The sequence below is a fragment of the Diospyros lotus genome, chromosome 3 (genome assembly GCF_014633365.1).
Source record: "Diospyros lotus cultivar Yz01 chromosome 3, ASM1463336v1, whole genome shotgun sequence".
NCBI classification, from domain to species: domain Eukaryota; kingdom Viridiplantae; phylum Streptophyta; class Magnoliopsida; order Ericales; family Ebenaceae; genus Diospyros; species Diospyros lotus.
The window spans coordinates 19,211,951-19,226,786 of NC_068340.1; the positions used below are offsets into that span (position 1 = coordinate 19,211,951).

At 40.6% G+C, this 14,836-nt stretch overlaps 1 protein-coding gene across 1 annotated transcript; it reads left to right on the forward strand.

Annotated features, from left to right (window-relative positions):
* Positions 1–337: 337 nt before the first annotated feature.
* LOC127796857 (uncharacterized) lies at positions 338–1,706 on the forward strand. The gene is made up of 2 exons (XM_052329263.1): positions 338–632; positions 697–1,706. Exons 1-2 carry the CDS (start codon positions 338–340, stop codon positions 1,704–1,706), a joined length of 1,305 nt encoding a protein of 434 aa, XP_052185223.1.
* Positions 1,707–14,836: the final 13,130 nt, after the last annotated feature.

The following is a 14,836-nucleotide window of genomic DNA, read 5'->3' on the forward strand; positions in this document are numbered from 1 at the left end:
TCTGCCTAGGATTGACGCGTTGATTGACGGAACAGCGGGATGTCAGCTGATGAGTTTCCTGGATGCATTCCAGGGGTACCCCCAAATCCCACTACACCCTGAGGATTAGGAAAAGACTGCCTTCATCACAGATAAGGCCACTTATTATTATCGAGTCATGCCCTTTGGGTTAAAAAACGCTGGAGCTACATATCAGAGGTTGGTCAACAAGCTGTTTAAGGCTCAGCTCGGTCGAAACATGGAAGCTTACATTGATGATATGTTGGTCAAGAGTCTCTTGGCTGAGCAGTATCCAGACGACTAGGAGGAATGCCTCCAGACCTTGCGTCAGTACCAGATGAAGCTCAACCCGGCTAAGTGTGCCTTCGGGGTGACAGCTGGTAAATTCTTGGGGTTGATGGTGCATTACCGGGGAATTGAGGCTAACCCCTTGAAGATAAAAGCCATTCTCGAGATGCCTCATCCTCGTAGTATCAAGGAGGTACAGAGACTAACCGGGAGGATAGCGGCATTAGGGAGGTTCTTGGCAAGATCTGCGGAGAGGCAATTGCCATTTTTTAAGGCCTTGACTCGAGTCCGAAATTTTGCATGGACAGAGGAATGCCAAGAGGCATTTGAGCAGTTGAAACAATGTTTAGTCTCCCCCCCCAGTCCTAGCTAAGCCATAGCCGGGAGAGTCACTATAAATTTATCTAGTTGCTTCGGATGAGGCCGTCAGTTCGGTTTTGATACGGGAGGAGGACAAAGTTCAAACGCTGGTCTACTATATGAGCAAGAGATTGGTCAAAGTTGAGATTCATTACACACCAACAGAAAAGTTGGCCTATGCCCTAGTCATCTCCGCTCGAAAGTTGAGGCCCTACTTCGAGGCACATCATATTATCGTCCTATCAAGTCAGCCATTGAGACATGTGTTGGGAAAGCCAGACTTATCGGGGAGAATGCTCAAATGGGCGGTGGAGCTAAGTGCCTTTGACATCGACTATCGATCTCGGCCGGCCATCAAGGCGCAAGCTCTTGCTAACTTCATCCTGGAAGGCACCCTACCAAAGGAAGCGGACGAAGGAGTTTCCCAGACTTGGACTCTCTTTGTCGATGGCAGCTCCAGTGTCGAAGGTAGTGGCGCTGGATTACTGCTCCAAGGCCCCGATGGCCAGGCTTGGCCATATGCCCTCCACTTTGAGTTTAATGCCTCTAACAATGAAGCCGAGTACGAGGCGCTCATTGTCGAGCTCAGACTAGCGAAACATATGGGAGTCAGGGATTTGAAGGTATATTCTGACTCGAACTTAATTGAGCAACAGGTCACATGGGAGTTTGAGGCCCGGGAGGATGCCATGGCCCAATACTTGGCAATAGCCAAGGGTCTTATGGCACGGTTTCAAGCAATGAAAATCAATCATGTCCCACGTGCGCAGAATGCAATGGCGGATGCTCTCTCGAGGATAGCTGCTTCTTCCTTCCCCAGGAATTCCCGAGCTGTCTACATGGAGTCGTTGCCCCAGAGGAGCATAGAGATAGAAGCAGAGCAGCTTTGCATAGAAGAGGTAGAAAATTGGATGGATTCGATTGTAGCACATCTAACCAATGTATGGCTACCAGAGGAGGAACAAGAGACTCAAAAACTCAAGCGTCAGGATGCCAAGTTTCTTCTGATCGGATCAGACCTTTATAAGAAATCCTTCACTCAGCCGCTGCTAAAATGAATTGGGCCCGTCGAGGCCGACAACATCTTAAGGGAAATCCACGAGGGGATTTGCCGCAGTCACATTGGAGCTCGGTCTCTTTCCTAGAAGGCACTTCGACAGGGGTATTATTGGCCAACAATGATGAGCGACGCTATGTAGTTGGTCCGGACCTGTGAGAGATGCCAAAGAACTTCCAACCTAGTTCATACCCCGGCAGCTGAACTCACCCACCTGGCTTCACCTTGTCCATTTTCCAGGTGGGGAGTGGATATCCTCGGGCCCTTCCCGCTAGCAGCTGGACAGAACAAGTACCTAATAGCGGCCATCGACTACTTTACTAAGTGGGTGAAGGCCGAGCCTTTGGCAACTATTACAGGCCGGAGGGTAAAATAATTCCTATGGAAATCCATCATCTGCCGGTTCGGTATTCCAATGGTGATAATAACGGATAATGGCACCCAATTTGAGGACCGGTCGGTGCAAGAATGGTGCCGCGAGTTGGGGATTAAGCAGGATTTTACCTCAGTGGCCCATCCTCAAGCTAATGGGTAGGTGGAGCTGACGAACAGGACCATTCTACAAAGACTCTGAGCTCGGGTTGACAAGGCGGATGGCCGGTGGGTAGATGAGCTCCCCAATATACTATGGTCCTACCGGACCATGCTGGGAACGGCTACAAGAGAATGCCCTTTCACACTGTGCTATGGCTCGGAGGCTCTTATCCCTGTCGAGATTGGGGTAATGAGCTACCGAGTGGAGCATTTCGATCCCGAGGTTAATGAATAAGGGCTAAGGTGTAACTTGGATCTAATGGATGGGCTTCGAGACCTGGCGCGAATTCGACAAGCCGACTATAACCAACGCATTGCTAGGTACTACAATCGACGAGTCCATGGTAGGAGTTTCATGCCAGGAGATCTTGTACTACGACGGTTTGACGTGAGTCATCCTCGAGACGCGAATAAACTAACTTTGAACTGGGAAGGACCGTATCGGGTGGTGGAATCCTTAAGTCCGGGGGCATATCGACTAGAAGACATGGAAGACAAGCCCTTGAAGCATACTTGGAATGTGCAAAACTTAAGGAAGTTTTATCAATGAGCAAGGGAATTCCCTGAACCTCTTTGTACTCTTTTTATGACTAATGGCAATACTTTGAATTCTCTCCATCTAAGAGCAATTTCACAAAAGACAACACTTCGCCAAAGAAAAATCCAAGGGTCACGAGCCCTAGGCCATCCCCAAAGGTGGACTAATGGCCACGGAAAAACTTTAACCCAACACCCTTCTTCCCTAGGGAATGACTAAAATCCAAGGGTCACGAGCCCTAGGTCGTCCCCAAAGGTGGACTAAGGGCTACGGATAAACTCTAGCCCGACACCCTTCTCCACGAGGGAGTGACTAAAATCCAAGGGTTACGAGCCCTAGGGCGTCCCCAAAGGTGGACTAATGGCCATGGAAAAACTCTAACCCAACACCCTCATTCGCGAGGGAGTGACTAAAATCCAAGGGTCACGAGCCCTAGGTCGTCCCCAAAGGTGAACTAAGGCCCACGGACAAACTCTAGCCCGACACCCTTCTCCGCGAGGGAGTGGCTAAAATCCAAGAGTCACGAGCCTTAGGCCGTCCCCAAAGGTGGACTAATGGCCACAGAAAAACTCTAACCCAACATCCTCCTTCGCGAGGGAGTGGCTAAAATCTAAGGGTCACGAGCCCTAGGCTGTCCCCAAAGGCGGACTAATGGCTACGAAAAAACTCTAGGCCAACACCCTCCTCCGCGAGGGAGGGGCTAAAATCCAAGGGTCATGAGCCCTAGGCTGTCCCCAAAGGCAGACTAATAGCCAAGGAAAAGCTATAGCACAACACCCTCCTGTTTGTCGACTTAGGGAGAACCAAGGGTCAGATTAGCCCTCTTCAACTGTGCAATGGATCGGGGTTCAACTAGTCTTAGCCCATATGTCCACAATCAAGAAATGAGGAGTCAAAATAGAATGGCATTGTATAAAAGTACGATGGTCCAATACATGGTGATAAAGGAAGTACAAAAAAACCCTAGCTAGGAAAAGAGGAAAAAACTCAAGCATCAGGCGGAGCATCGTTATCGTCGGCCATCTCCGAGTCCTCCATCTCGGCCACAATTTCTTCAACGGACCGAACATTGGACATGTCCAAGTCCGGATGAGCTCGAAGCACCTCAGTCGCATGGGCTTGAAATCCCTTAGTCCAAGCTTCCTGCAAGTTTTGCTGGATGAACTCCTCCACCTTAGGAAGTTTGATGGGCTCAGCATACTTGCGTTGTACTTACGAATGACTGAGTTCGCCTGGGATAATTTTGAGCCCGCCCGGGATAGCTCTACCACAAGTTCCTGAATATATTGCTCCAAGGATTGCCACTCGGAGGACAACTCATCCAGGTTCTTCCTTTGGCTCTCCAGTAATTCATCCCTCTCATGCAACTGTGTATCCAGCTCCAAGGTCTTTCTGGAAGTTTGGGAAAAACGTCCAGAAAAGTCTGAAACGAGAGTGACCACCTGTAATGAGCAAGACAAGTAAGGGAAACATTGCTAGGGCTAAAAGATGTTGATAAAGTGAGGGGATTACTTGGGCTAAATACTTGCACAAGGCGGCTTCCGCTGCCTCCGAGGACTATTCGGCCAGCATTTGATGGTCGGCGGGGTTGGCGAAGTGGTGAATCATGCGTCTCGCTACCTGACTATATCGACTAAGGTCATTTTCCTTCACACCCCAGTTAGGAACATAGTCTGGATAGTGTGGGAGGAGGGGGACTCGGGGGCTGGCATGGGCTGTCTCGGAGGTTGGGAGGTCCTCTTCTTCCTAGTGCGATTAGGCTCCCTTTCCTCAGCCAGAGGGGGATCCAATGCAGCCTTTCCCTTCGGGGGAGCAGGGGCGCCCTCATCCTCTGCGGGTCTCCGTTTGTTCTTCCCCCAGATGAAAGCGGTACTCACCATCTCAGCTGCAAAGGCACAAGCAAGATATCAGTGGCAAGAAAAACAACAAGTCAAAAAGTATGAAAATAGGGGAAAAATGACTACCCAAAGTGACATCGGGCTCGAGGCAAGTGTAAGTGGATAAACCCCTCAGGTACAAGGTACAATCACATATCAAGGCCTGAGCGCTGATAGGGTTCAACTCCCTCAAGATCTGAATATTATGAAGCTCGCCCTGTGTGATCCCGCGACTACGAACTTTTGAGGGCTGGAAAGCCCACTCAATTGGCACCCCGAAGCTGACCCCCCCGTCTTTCAAGCCAGCAAAGAAAAACCTACTCCTCTATCGTTTTACCGAGGTGGGGTTATCGACTATGAACTGACCCTGGTTGAGGGGAGAGAAGGCGAATTGAGATTCGATTTTACTAATGGGGATTACCTTGAACATCCTAAAAAAGAGTTGGGCAGTAGGCTCAAAGTCTCTAGCTTGATAACAGAGAACGAAGGTAACTAGGCACCTCTAGCCATTGGGAGTCAGTTGAGAAAGACATAACCCCACGACAGAGAACACCTCAACTACGGGGGTCGCGAGGGGAAACCTAAGGCCAGCAACGAGGGCTTTCTCGTACACGATGATACAACCATGGGGGGCTTGGTGAGCTTTTAGACCTCGGGGTTCACTGTACCAATACTCATCGTAAGTTTTCTAAGTTGGGATCACTACTCACATGGGACTTCGAAGAGGAATGAGGTGAAACTCTTTCGGGCCTCCTCAGTTTCTCAGGCCTACGAAGGGGGCCATGGGAGGGACTGGATAACTCGATGTTTGATTCCTCACTACTAGAACTAGTTCTGGAGGCTTCAGACTCAGAGGAATAAGACATGCTAAAATTACGAATAAAAATAGCTAAGAGATCACTGACCAGGAGAATGAAGGCAGAGATCAGGGAAGGAAAACCACAACTGGGCTCGAGTCTAAGGGAGCTCAGCAAGCACTGTTTAGCTTGAGAAATCTCAAACTACGTCTGCAACAAAGAAATGTCAAAGAAATGGGTCAGTCAAGTTAAACCTTATTTTGAAGCCTATTTTGTTATTATTAACAATATAATAATAATAATAATAATAATGGGAGGGGGGAAAACCCAAGGGTCGGCCATGGCCAACCCAATGCTCACCCATTTATATATATATTTATATATATATACATATATATATAAAAAAAAAGAAGCAGAAAGAGGGCTCCCCAAAGGGAGGTCGGCCATGGCCGAGCTTACCTGGCCCTGGCCAACCTCGGCCTCGCCAGGCCTAGCTTGGCCAGGGGCCGAGGCCGACCTCGGCCATGGCCGAGGGAGCTCGGCCTCGCCTGATCTTGGCGGGGCCGACCTCGGCCGTGATCGAGGCTGCTCGGCCATGGCCGAGGCTGTCTGTGTAGGCCGACCTCAGCCAGCCAGGCCCCTGCCTAGCCGAGGGAGAAGATGGGTTTTTTTTTTAAAAAAAAAAAATCAAAGGAGAAAAGACAAGCATAAGGAAAAAATAAAAGTAAATGAGGGAGGGAAAGGCTAACCTCAATGAATTGGGAGCTTGTTTTGAAGTGATGAGTGTAGGGTGGGGCCTTATATAGAGGGGCCCAAACCCTCCAACCAAACACCCCTTAAAAATTCAAAGCAACGAATGTTTCCCTCTAACGAATGTTTCCCTCTAACCAAGGACTTCTTGTAATTTCAAGGTAATAAATGAGGTTGTTAGGCATTAATCTCATGCTTAAAAACACCCTTATGCGTCCTAGGGAGAATTTGCGATCGAATAGCCTCAGAAATTAAGGTACTTCTCGACCCAGCATGATTTTCAGCTCGGCTCAAGGAGTGGGGGGCAAGTGATGTGACACCACCTAAAATTACCAAAATACCGCTACGCGCTAATAGTCTTGCCTGCCACGTGGATTGCTTGAGAGACTGACACGTGGCAAGTCAACAATCCGGAGCGGAGCCCGAAAAATTCGGGCCGGGCCGCAAGACCCGTTCCAACTTGACCGAGATCCTCGGGAGTCGTGCCCCCGCTCATTACGGGTTTATCTCGGGTATCCCATAACGGGTCCGCATATAAAAGACAAGAGTTCTCACCAGGTATGACCAAGCACTACAGCTCTCACAGTTATTACTATTTGTATTTATTCTACTGATTTGAGCGTCGGAGTCCATCCCGGGGGACCCTAGCCCGTCACTTCGTTGTCTTGCAGGTTCTATCACCGAGGTCCGACATCGTCAAGTCCGAGATTCAATTCTCGAGGCCCATTCGTAGAGGTGGCACGTGGTGGTCGGTCCCAAAAACCATCATCACCTTTCATTATTAACTCTGTTACTTAAGCCTATAATTAAGCAAAATTAAGTTAATAAATGATAATTAAGTTAAATTAAAACTAATTTAACCAAAATAAAAACAAAAAACAAAAACAATATATATATATATATATTGATGGTTGAAACCCATCACCAGTACATTTCGTACCCTTGTCACAAACCAGGTCCTCAGTTTGCATTTGGTTTTGATGGGTCAAGTCTAATTTTGGACTCCATCCAAAAGCTTTTTTCTTTCCCGTTTTGGTGCATAATCTCATATAATTAAAAAGAAAGAGAAGACAACATTTTTTTGCTTTTCAAATCCCCGTTAATAATGTCTTTTGTTTCAATACCAACTATTTCTCTCGCTCATCGTACACCATTCTCCCTTTTTTCGTAAAATCTCTTTAAACTTGTAATAATGTATGTATTTCCCTTCAAATGAAATGACTATTCTTTGAATTTTTTTGAGAATTATACTAAAAATCCCAACATTCTTTAAAAAATTATACTAGGGTCCCATACTTTGAAATTTTACTTCAATGAAACCTATCAACAAGTTACCAAAATACCCCTGCCTCATAATAAAGGCGCCTCAAGCTCTTGCAATGTTATAAAAATACTCTTGATTCATAAGAAATTGTCATTGAGCCCATTTTATTCTTCTAAAAAATAATAGTTCTTATTTTCTCAAATTATCTTAAAAATCTCTCCTATTACAATGCGGCTAGTAAGCCAATTCATTTCCAACCCATAAGCTATAGGCTACCTATTTACCATGTCTACCTCGCTCGACACTTGCGAGGTAGAAAGTCTCGTACATTTGGAATACATTTTATTTGATTTCATAGTTTTTTTTTTTTAAACAATTCAAGTTTTGTTTCAAATTCAATTTTAATTCATTCAGAGATGAGCAGGGCAAATGTAGGGGAAGTTCTGGAACTAGGCTATGTTAATATTTAGTTGGGCCTTTATTTGAGCTTTTACATATACATATATATATTACTGTTTATTTGGGGCTGGCGCGGAGCCGGTGCCCCCCCCCCCCCCCCCCCCCCCACACACACACATCCGTTCCTGGAGATGAGCAAGTACTCTTTGATACAAAATTGGTTCAAGATTAGAGTAACGGAGCCCCTCCCCCCTCCCCCCCCCCCTTACATCTGTTCCTGGAGATGAGTAAGTATTCTTTAATACAAAATTGGTTCAAGATACAACAGAGCTCAAATTTGACCTCAAACTAACCATGAATTTGAAGATTACCAATTAAATTCTGCCAAGCGGAGCCCGTGCATTTTTCTCCATGTGGAACACCACCCCAAGTTGTTCCCATGAAGGCTAGGATCATCTGAAGCTCTTGAGAGATATAAATAGGGTCAATAAATCTTCTAGAAATGGCAAAAATCTCTCCATGAGATCAAGATCCTCCAGAAAAACAAAGAATGATAGCTTACAAGATCAAATGAGAATAGGAAAACTTGCAAAACTAGGCTTAATATTGAGTATAAAAAACTGACATCATAATCAAATGGTACATCGTAAACCCATAATTATCTCTTTCCTTGCATTTTGCTTAAGGCTCCAGCGGTTAGCTAACTCAGGCATCATGAAGCTTATCCCAGAGCAACCCAGAAAAGTTGTCTGTTCTTTTTGCCCTCACAGGAAGAGTATTCCTAACTCACCATCATCCGCCATATTTGTTCTCCAAATTTAGTAACAACCGTATATTTTGGTTAATGCATTTGCTCATTTAATTTTAATAATCTTTTTAAAGAATGAGCCACTTTCTTTCCTACTTTTATAATCATTAAAATCAGGTTAACTTGTCTAGGACTGGATCTCAGACCAATCTATAACGACGAAAGTTAGAATAATAAGTCTATTAGCAAAGCAAATTTAATTAATAAAACAACAATTAATACGTAGAGAATGTGGTTCAACAATTGGGTTTGTTCTCAAAGAGGTGGATTTTTACTTTGCTTCTTTCTTTTTTCTTTGTACAAAGTTCTTCTCCTTTAGCTTCTGTAATAATTCTTCTCTTCTCTTCTGTCCTTTTTTCTTTGGTGAGTTTTAAATGTCAAATTATGAGTGAGTTTATTCAAGCAAGTGTAAAGAGACTAGTATTAAGTTGTGGACAAGGAGAGATTAGTGGTTAAGAAATATTATTGTGGGTGGTGAGAGAGACTGGCACACAAGTTGTGAACTATCAAGATGTGAAAAGACAGTATGAAAATAAGGGAAATTTTTTATAAGCTTCTTTCATTCAAAACAGAAAAAGGGTGAGGGTGAGATTTTTGGTCAAGTTATCCCACGAGCATGATGCTTTAATGAAGTTCTTTTAAAATTTGTTTTAACATTGCTATGAATGAAGAAGTTTTTATTGCTACTTCATTGTCCTTTGCAATAGGGGGGAGACCTTTGGATCCTCCACTCAAACGGATTATATAAACTGGAGATTGTTTTGTTCTCGAGAGAGAGCCATCAAAGGCTCAAGATGCCTTGAGGCCCAAGAGTACCTGGAGCCTAGGCTAGAGGCTTTTCGATGCAAGACATACATTTAAAAAGTATGTAAAAATGTACTTTTGCATCATTATGTTCAGTATACCTATAAGAGATAAATGCAGACTTATAATAATTATAAATAACAAATGACCAAAACCATTTAACTAAATAATGGGGTGTTTGATTGCTTTCTCAAATTCCTTTTAAATTTCTCTTGCCATTATTGGTTAGATTCTAACAAATCCATCATAAAAGGCAAACACGAGAAAAAAAAAAAGAAAAAGAAACTCCTTCTCAAGGAGCAACATTTGCAATAGTAATATTTCTCACTCAATTTTTAGGAATAGGCTTTCTCGATCTTACAAAAGCAGTTTTTATTTTAATTAAACAATAGCATTCAAAAGGTAACATTTATTGGAATTCACATTCCATCAAGTAACCATGTAAAGTTCCTTAGGCCCAAATATTTTTCCATTATTATACTAGTTAGGGGCGGTAAAGGAATTCCTTGATTGATTATGGCCCAAATATTTTCATGATTATGTTTTCATGTTTATGCCAATTATGTTCTCTTATTGATTGAGTTATAAAGTGGTAATATATGTATATTCTTGATGGAAGAATGTAGTATAAATTCATGATTTTGGTCCCTAAGCTTTATCGTCTCTTCTCTTTATCATACACTATCATTTGGGGTATTTAACAGTTTGGAAGAACCAAACCAACAGAGATATCAAAATAGCGATGGCTAAAAGTAATATTATCTATTTTTCACATTGATCTAAATACTATTATGATATTTGTAACATATTAGATCACCTCATTTATACTAACAGTTGGTATCAAAGTCATTATTTGTCTCTGCCTTGCGTTTTTGACATTTTGGAAAAAAAATTCAGAAATAGATTTTTGTTGAAGTTTATATTTGATCTATAGTTTTATGAAATATTTTGATATTTTGAGTTTAAGAATCTTTAGGAAAATATTTTTTGAATATTCTACAATTTAAATCATCAAATTTAATGGCTGAAATCATGAGATTTAAGCTAGTCTATTTGACGGGTTGAAACCGGGTCGAAACGACCTGATTAGAGGTTGAAGATAACACCGTTCAATTGTGTCTCAATGATGGCTAGGCTGTTTTTTCTGTAGGCCATTAAGTGGGGATGGACTCTGCTATTGGTATTTTTAAATTTAGGCCTATTTTCATGAACTGTTGCTCTAATCTATTATTGGGCTTGTGCTTTGCAAGTTATAATTTTCTATTGGGCTTACATTTACTATTGGACATGTTTTAATTTTGGCCTGCAGAATTAAATGTGTTGATGGCTCATTTTTATTAAAAATAAAAATAAAGAATTTTATAATTATTTACTTCAATTATTTATATGAATTAATTTATTATGTCTATATTAATTTATGCAAGAGTTCATAAAATTAATAATATATGCATAATTTTATGATTTAATTATGCAATATTGTGTTTATGTTTATTGCATGATATTTGAGAATATTTTTGGTGCATAATATAATATGTATTATGCATAGTTAAAATATGCAATAAACATTATTCGCATAGAATTTAATTTTATGCATATTATTTAAATGTCTAGTGATCCATATAATTTTTATTAATTGAGGATTAGCCATAACATCTTTAATTAAATAAAATTATATATTATGTTTAGGATCACATAAAGAATTATAGATATTAATTGTAATTAATTATATTTAATATAATAAATTTTTATCTCACAAAAATTTTTATTATATTTATATAATTAATTAGGATTAAATATCAAATTATTCTCATAATATTCCCACATGAATTATGAGTTAGTACATAATTTGGTAGTTTTATCAAAGTTTATTTTGGATATAATTATTCTCATAATGTACCCATAAATCATGAATTGAGTACATAATTTGATAGTTCTATCATAAAGAACACATGGATCTACTTGAATTAAAAATTTAGCTCACAGGCAATTTTTATGTCATTAGATTTATTTATGTATGATTTATATTGGTAAAACATACAATTTATTTAGACCTCAAAATTTTGACATAAGCATTTTATTTATGTAGCTTCACAACCTATTAATTTCTCTGATATTCGTTGTGATATTCCCGAATTAACAGGTGATAACTTTAAGATATGGAAATAGAGAATTCTTCTCCATTTTGGATGGATGGACATTGACTATGCTATTAGGAAGGACGAGCCACTAGTAATCGTTGATACAAGCACTGTAGCAGACATCACACTTTATGAATACTGGGAGCAATCTAATTGCCTCAGCGTGATGTTCATTAAAACCAAAATTTCTGCTGGTATACATGGTTCTGTTGATCAGCATGAAAATGTCCGAGACTTGCTAAAAGCAATTGATGATCAATTCATTACTTCAAATAAGGCGCTAGCAAGCACCCTAATTATGAAGTTTTCATCCTTGAGGCTCACCAGTGTAAAAGGTGTGCGTGAGCACATCATACAAATGAGGGACATTGCGACTCAACTTAAGAAACTTGAGGTTACAATGTTTGATTCACTTTGGTACACTATATCCTAAACACTCTTCCATCACAATACATGCCATTTAAAATCTCATACAACACACATAAGGATAAATGGTCAATTAATGAATTAATGACCATATGTGTTCAAGAGGAAGGTAGGCTTGTGATGGAGCATGGTGAAAGTGCAATGTTGACTACAACACGGAGAAAAGGAAAATCTCAGGCGAATCAAAATGGGAAGGGTAAAATACCACCCTAGACTGATATCAAGAAGGAGTCCAAGTATTTCTTTTGTAAGAAGAAAGGACACATGAAGAAGGACTAAGCTAAATTCAAGAAATGGCTTGAAAATAAAGGTAATCCAACTTTGTTTGTTTGTTATGAATCTAATATGGTTAATGTTAATATTAACACCTAGTGGATTGACTTTAGCTCTATAATCCATATTGTAAACTCCTTACAGGATATGCAAAACCTAAGGAAGCCAGTGGGAAGTGAGCAAAGCATCTTATCTGGAAACAAGATGGGCTCACATGTGGAGGCCATAGGGACGTGTGTTTTGATTTTAAGTAGTGGTTTTGCTTTAAAATTAGATATAATCTTTTATGTTCCAAGTTTTTCATGAAACTTGATTTCAATTTCCAAGCTTGTACCTTTAGGATATTCCTTAAAGTTTTCAAACACATCATTTAGTTTGTTTTATAACTCTGATTGTGTTGGGAATGGTATTTTGTCTGATGGTCTTTATCTTATTAATTTACAAAACAATACCACTTACAGTTCGATGCATGTTCATACTGGTATTAAAAGGTGTATTATTTATGAGGACTCATCAATATTATGACACCGAAGATTAGGACATATTTCCATAGAAAGAATTAAGAGATTAGTAAAAGATAGGATACTTGGTACTCTAGATTTTACTAATTTCGAAACATGTGTGGACTGTATTAAGGGAAAGCAGACCAACAAGTCCAGGAAAGATGCCAATAGGAGTTCAAACATATTAGAAATCATACATACTAATATATATAGTCCAGACATGGACTTACATGGTTAGAAATATTTCATTACCTTTATTGATGATTACTCACGATATATGTATCTCTACTTGCTTCATAACAAAAGTGAAGCATTAGATGCCTTTAAAATCTTTAAGGCTAAAGTAGAGAAACAATGTGGGAAACAAATAAAAATCGTAAGATCAGACAAGGGTGGGGAATATTGCGGTAGATACACTGATGATGGACAAGCACTTGGTTCGTTCGCTAAATTTCTTCAAGAGCATAGAATAGTTGCTCAATACACCATGCCTGGTTCACTAAACCAGAATGGTGTGGCAGAAAGAAGAAATCAAACATTATTGGACATGATGCGAAGTAAGCTTAGCAACTCCAATCTTCTTAAATCCTTGTAGACTGAAGCACTAAAGATGGTTGTGTATATATTAAACTAGGTTCCAACCAAGGCTATTCCAAAGAGACCATTTGAACTATTGAAAGGTTGGAAACCGAGTTTATGACATATGCGCATTTGGGGATGCCCGTCTGAAGTGAGAATTTATAATCCACAAGAGAAGAAGTTGATCCGAGGACCATTAGTGGGCTTTTCATTGGATATGCCAAAAGGTCTAAAGGATACAGATTTTATTGTCCATCTCACAACACTAGGATTGTGGAATCAAGAAATGCCAAGTTTCTTGAGAATGACTTGATCAGTGGGAGCGATCATATCAAGAATGACATTCCTAAACATGATCACTCAGAATTTCAACCTTCCGCTTCAAATGATATATTGGTTATAGTTCATAACACCCCTCATGTTCCAACTAGTGTTAAACAACTAATCAATGAAGTTCCATGAGCTGTTGAAAACATTCCAATGGATCAAGTAGTTTAGGAATTACCAACACCTCCTGAACATCTAGTTGAATCACAAGCTTCTTAGGAAGATGTTGATACAACATTAAGGAGATCCACTAGAACTAAGAGGTTAGCAATACCAAGTGATTATATAGTGTACCTACAAGAATCTAACTACAACATTGAAACTAGAAATGATCCTGAGTTATTTTCACAGGCTGTGAGTTGCAAAGAGTCAGAATTATGATATAATGCCATAAAGGAAGAGATGAGTTCTATGAAGAGTAACGAAATCTGGGATCTCGTTGAGTTGCCTCATGGTGCAAAAGGTATTGGTTGTAAATGGGTCTTTAAGACTAAGAATGACTCATTAGGCAACATTGAGAGATACCAGACAAGACTCATTGCTAAGGGATTCACTCAAAAAGAATGAATCAATTACATAGAGACCTTTTTTTCGGTATCTAAGAAAGATTCCCTGCGCATTATTTTAGCATTAGTAGCTCATTTTGACCTTGAGTTAGAACAAATGGATGTGAAAACGACTTTTCTCAATGGAGATCTGGAGGAGGAGGAGGTTTATATGAAACAACCTAAAGGATTCCCTTCTGGTGATGGTGAGCATTTAGTTTACAAACTCAAGAAATCCATATACAGCCTAAAACAAGCATCCCGTCAATGGTATTTTAAATTCCATGAAGTAATTTCTTCATTCAGATTTGTTGAAACCCCATGGATCAATGTATATACCAAAAGGTTAGTCGGAGTAATATTTGTTTTCTTGTTTTATACGTGGATGACATTTTGCTTGCAACGAATAATAAGGGTTTGCTACATGAGGTAAAGCATTTCCTTTCTAAAATTTTTGACATGAAGGATATGGGTGAGGCATCTTATGTCATTGGCATTAAGATCCATAAAAACAGATTTTGAGGCATCTTGGGCTTGTCTCAGGAAACCTATATCAATAAAGTTATAGA

Bases quoted from the DNA above. Each gene is read 5' to 3' on its own strand.
- LOC127796857 (XM_052329263.1), top strand. From the start codon at position 338: ATGAAGCTCAACCCGGCTAAGTGTGCCTTCGGGGTGACAGCTGGTAAA. The intron at 633-696 runs GTTTAGTCTCCC...AAATTTATCTAG, and splicing joins ATTTGAGCAGTTGAAACAAT to TTGCTTCGGATGAGGCCGTC.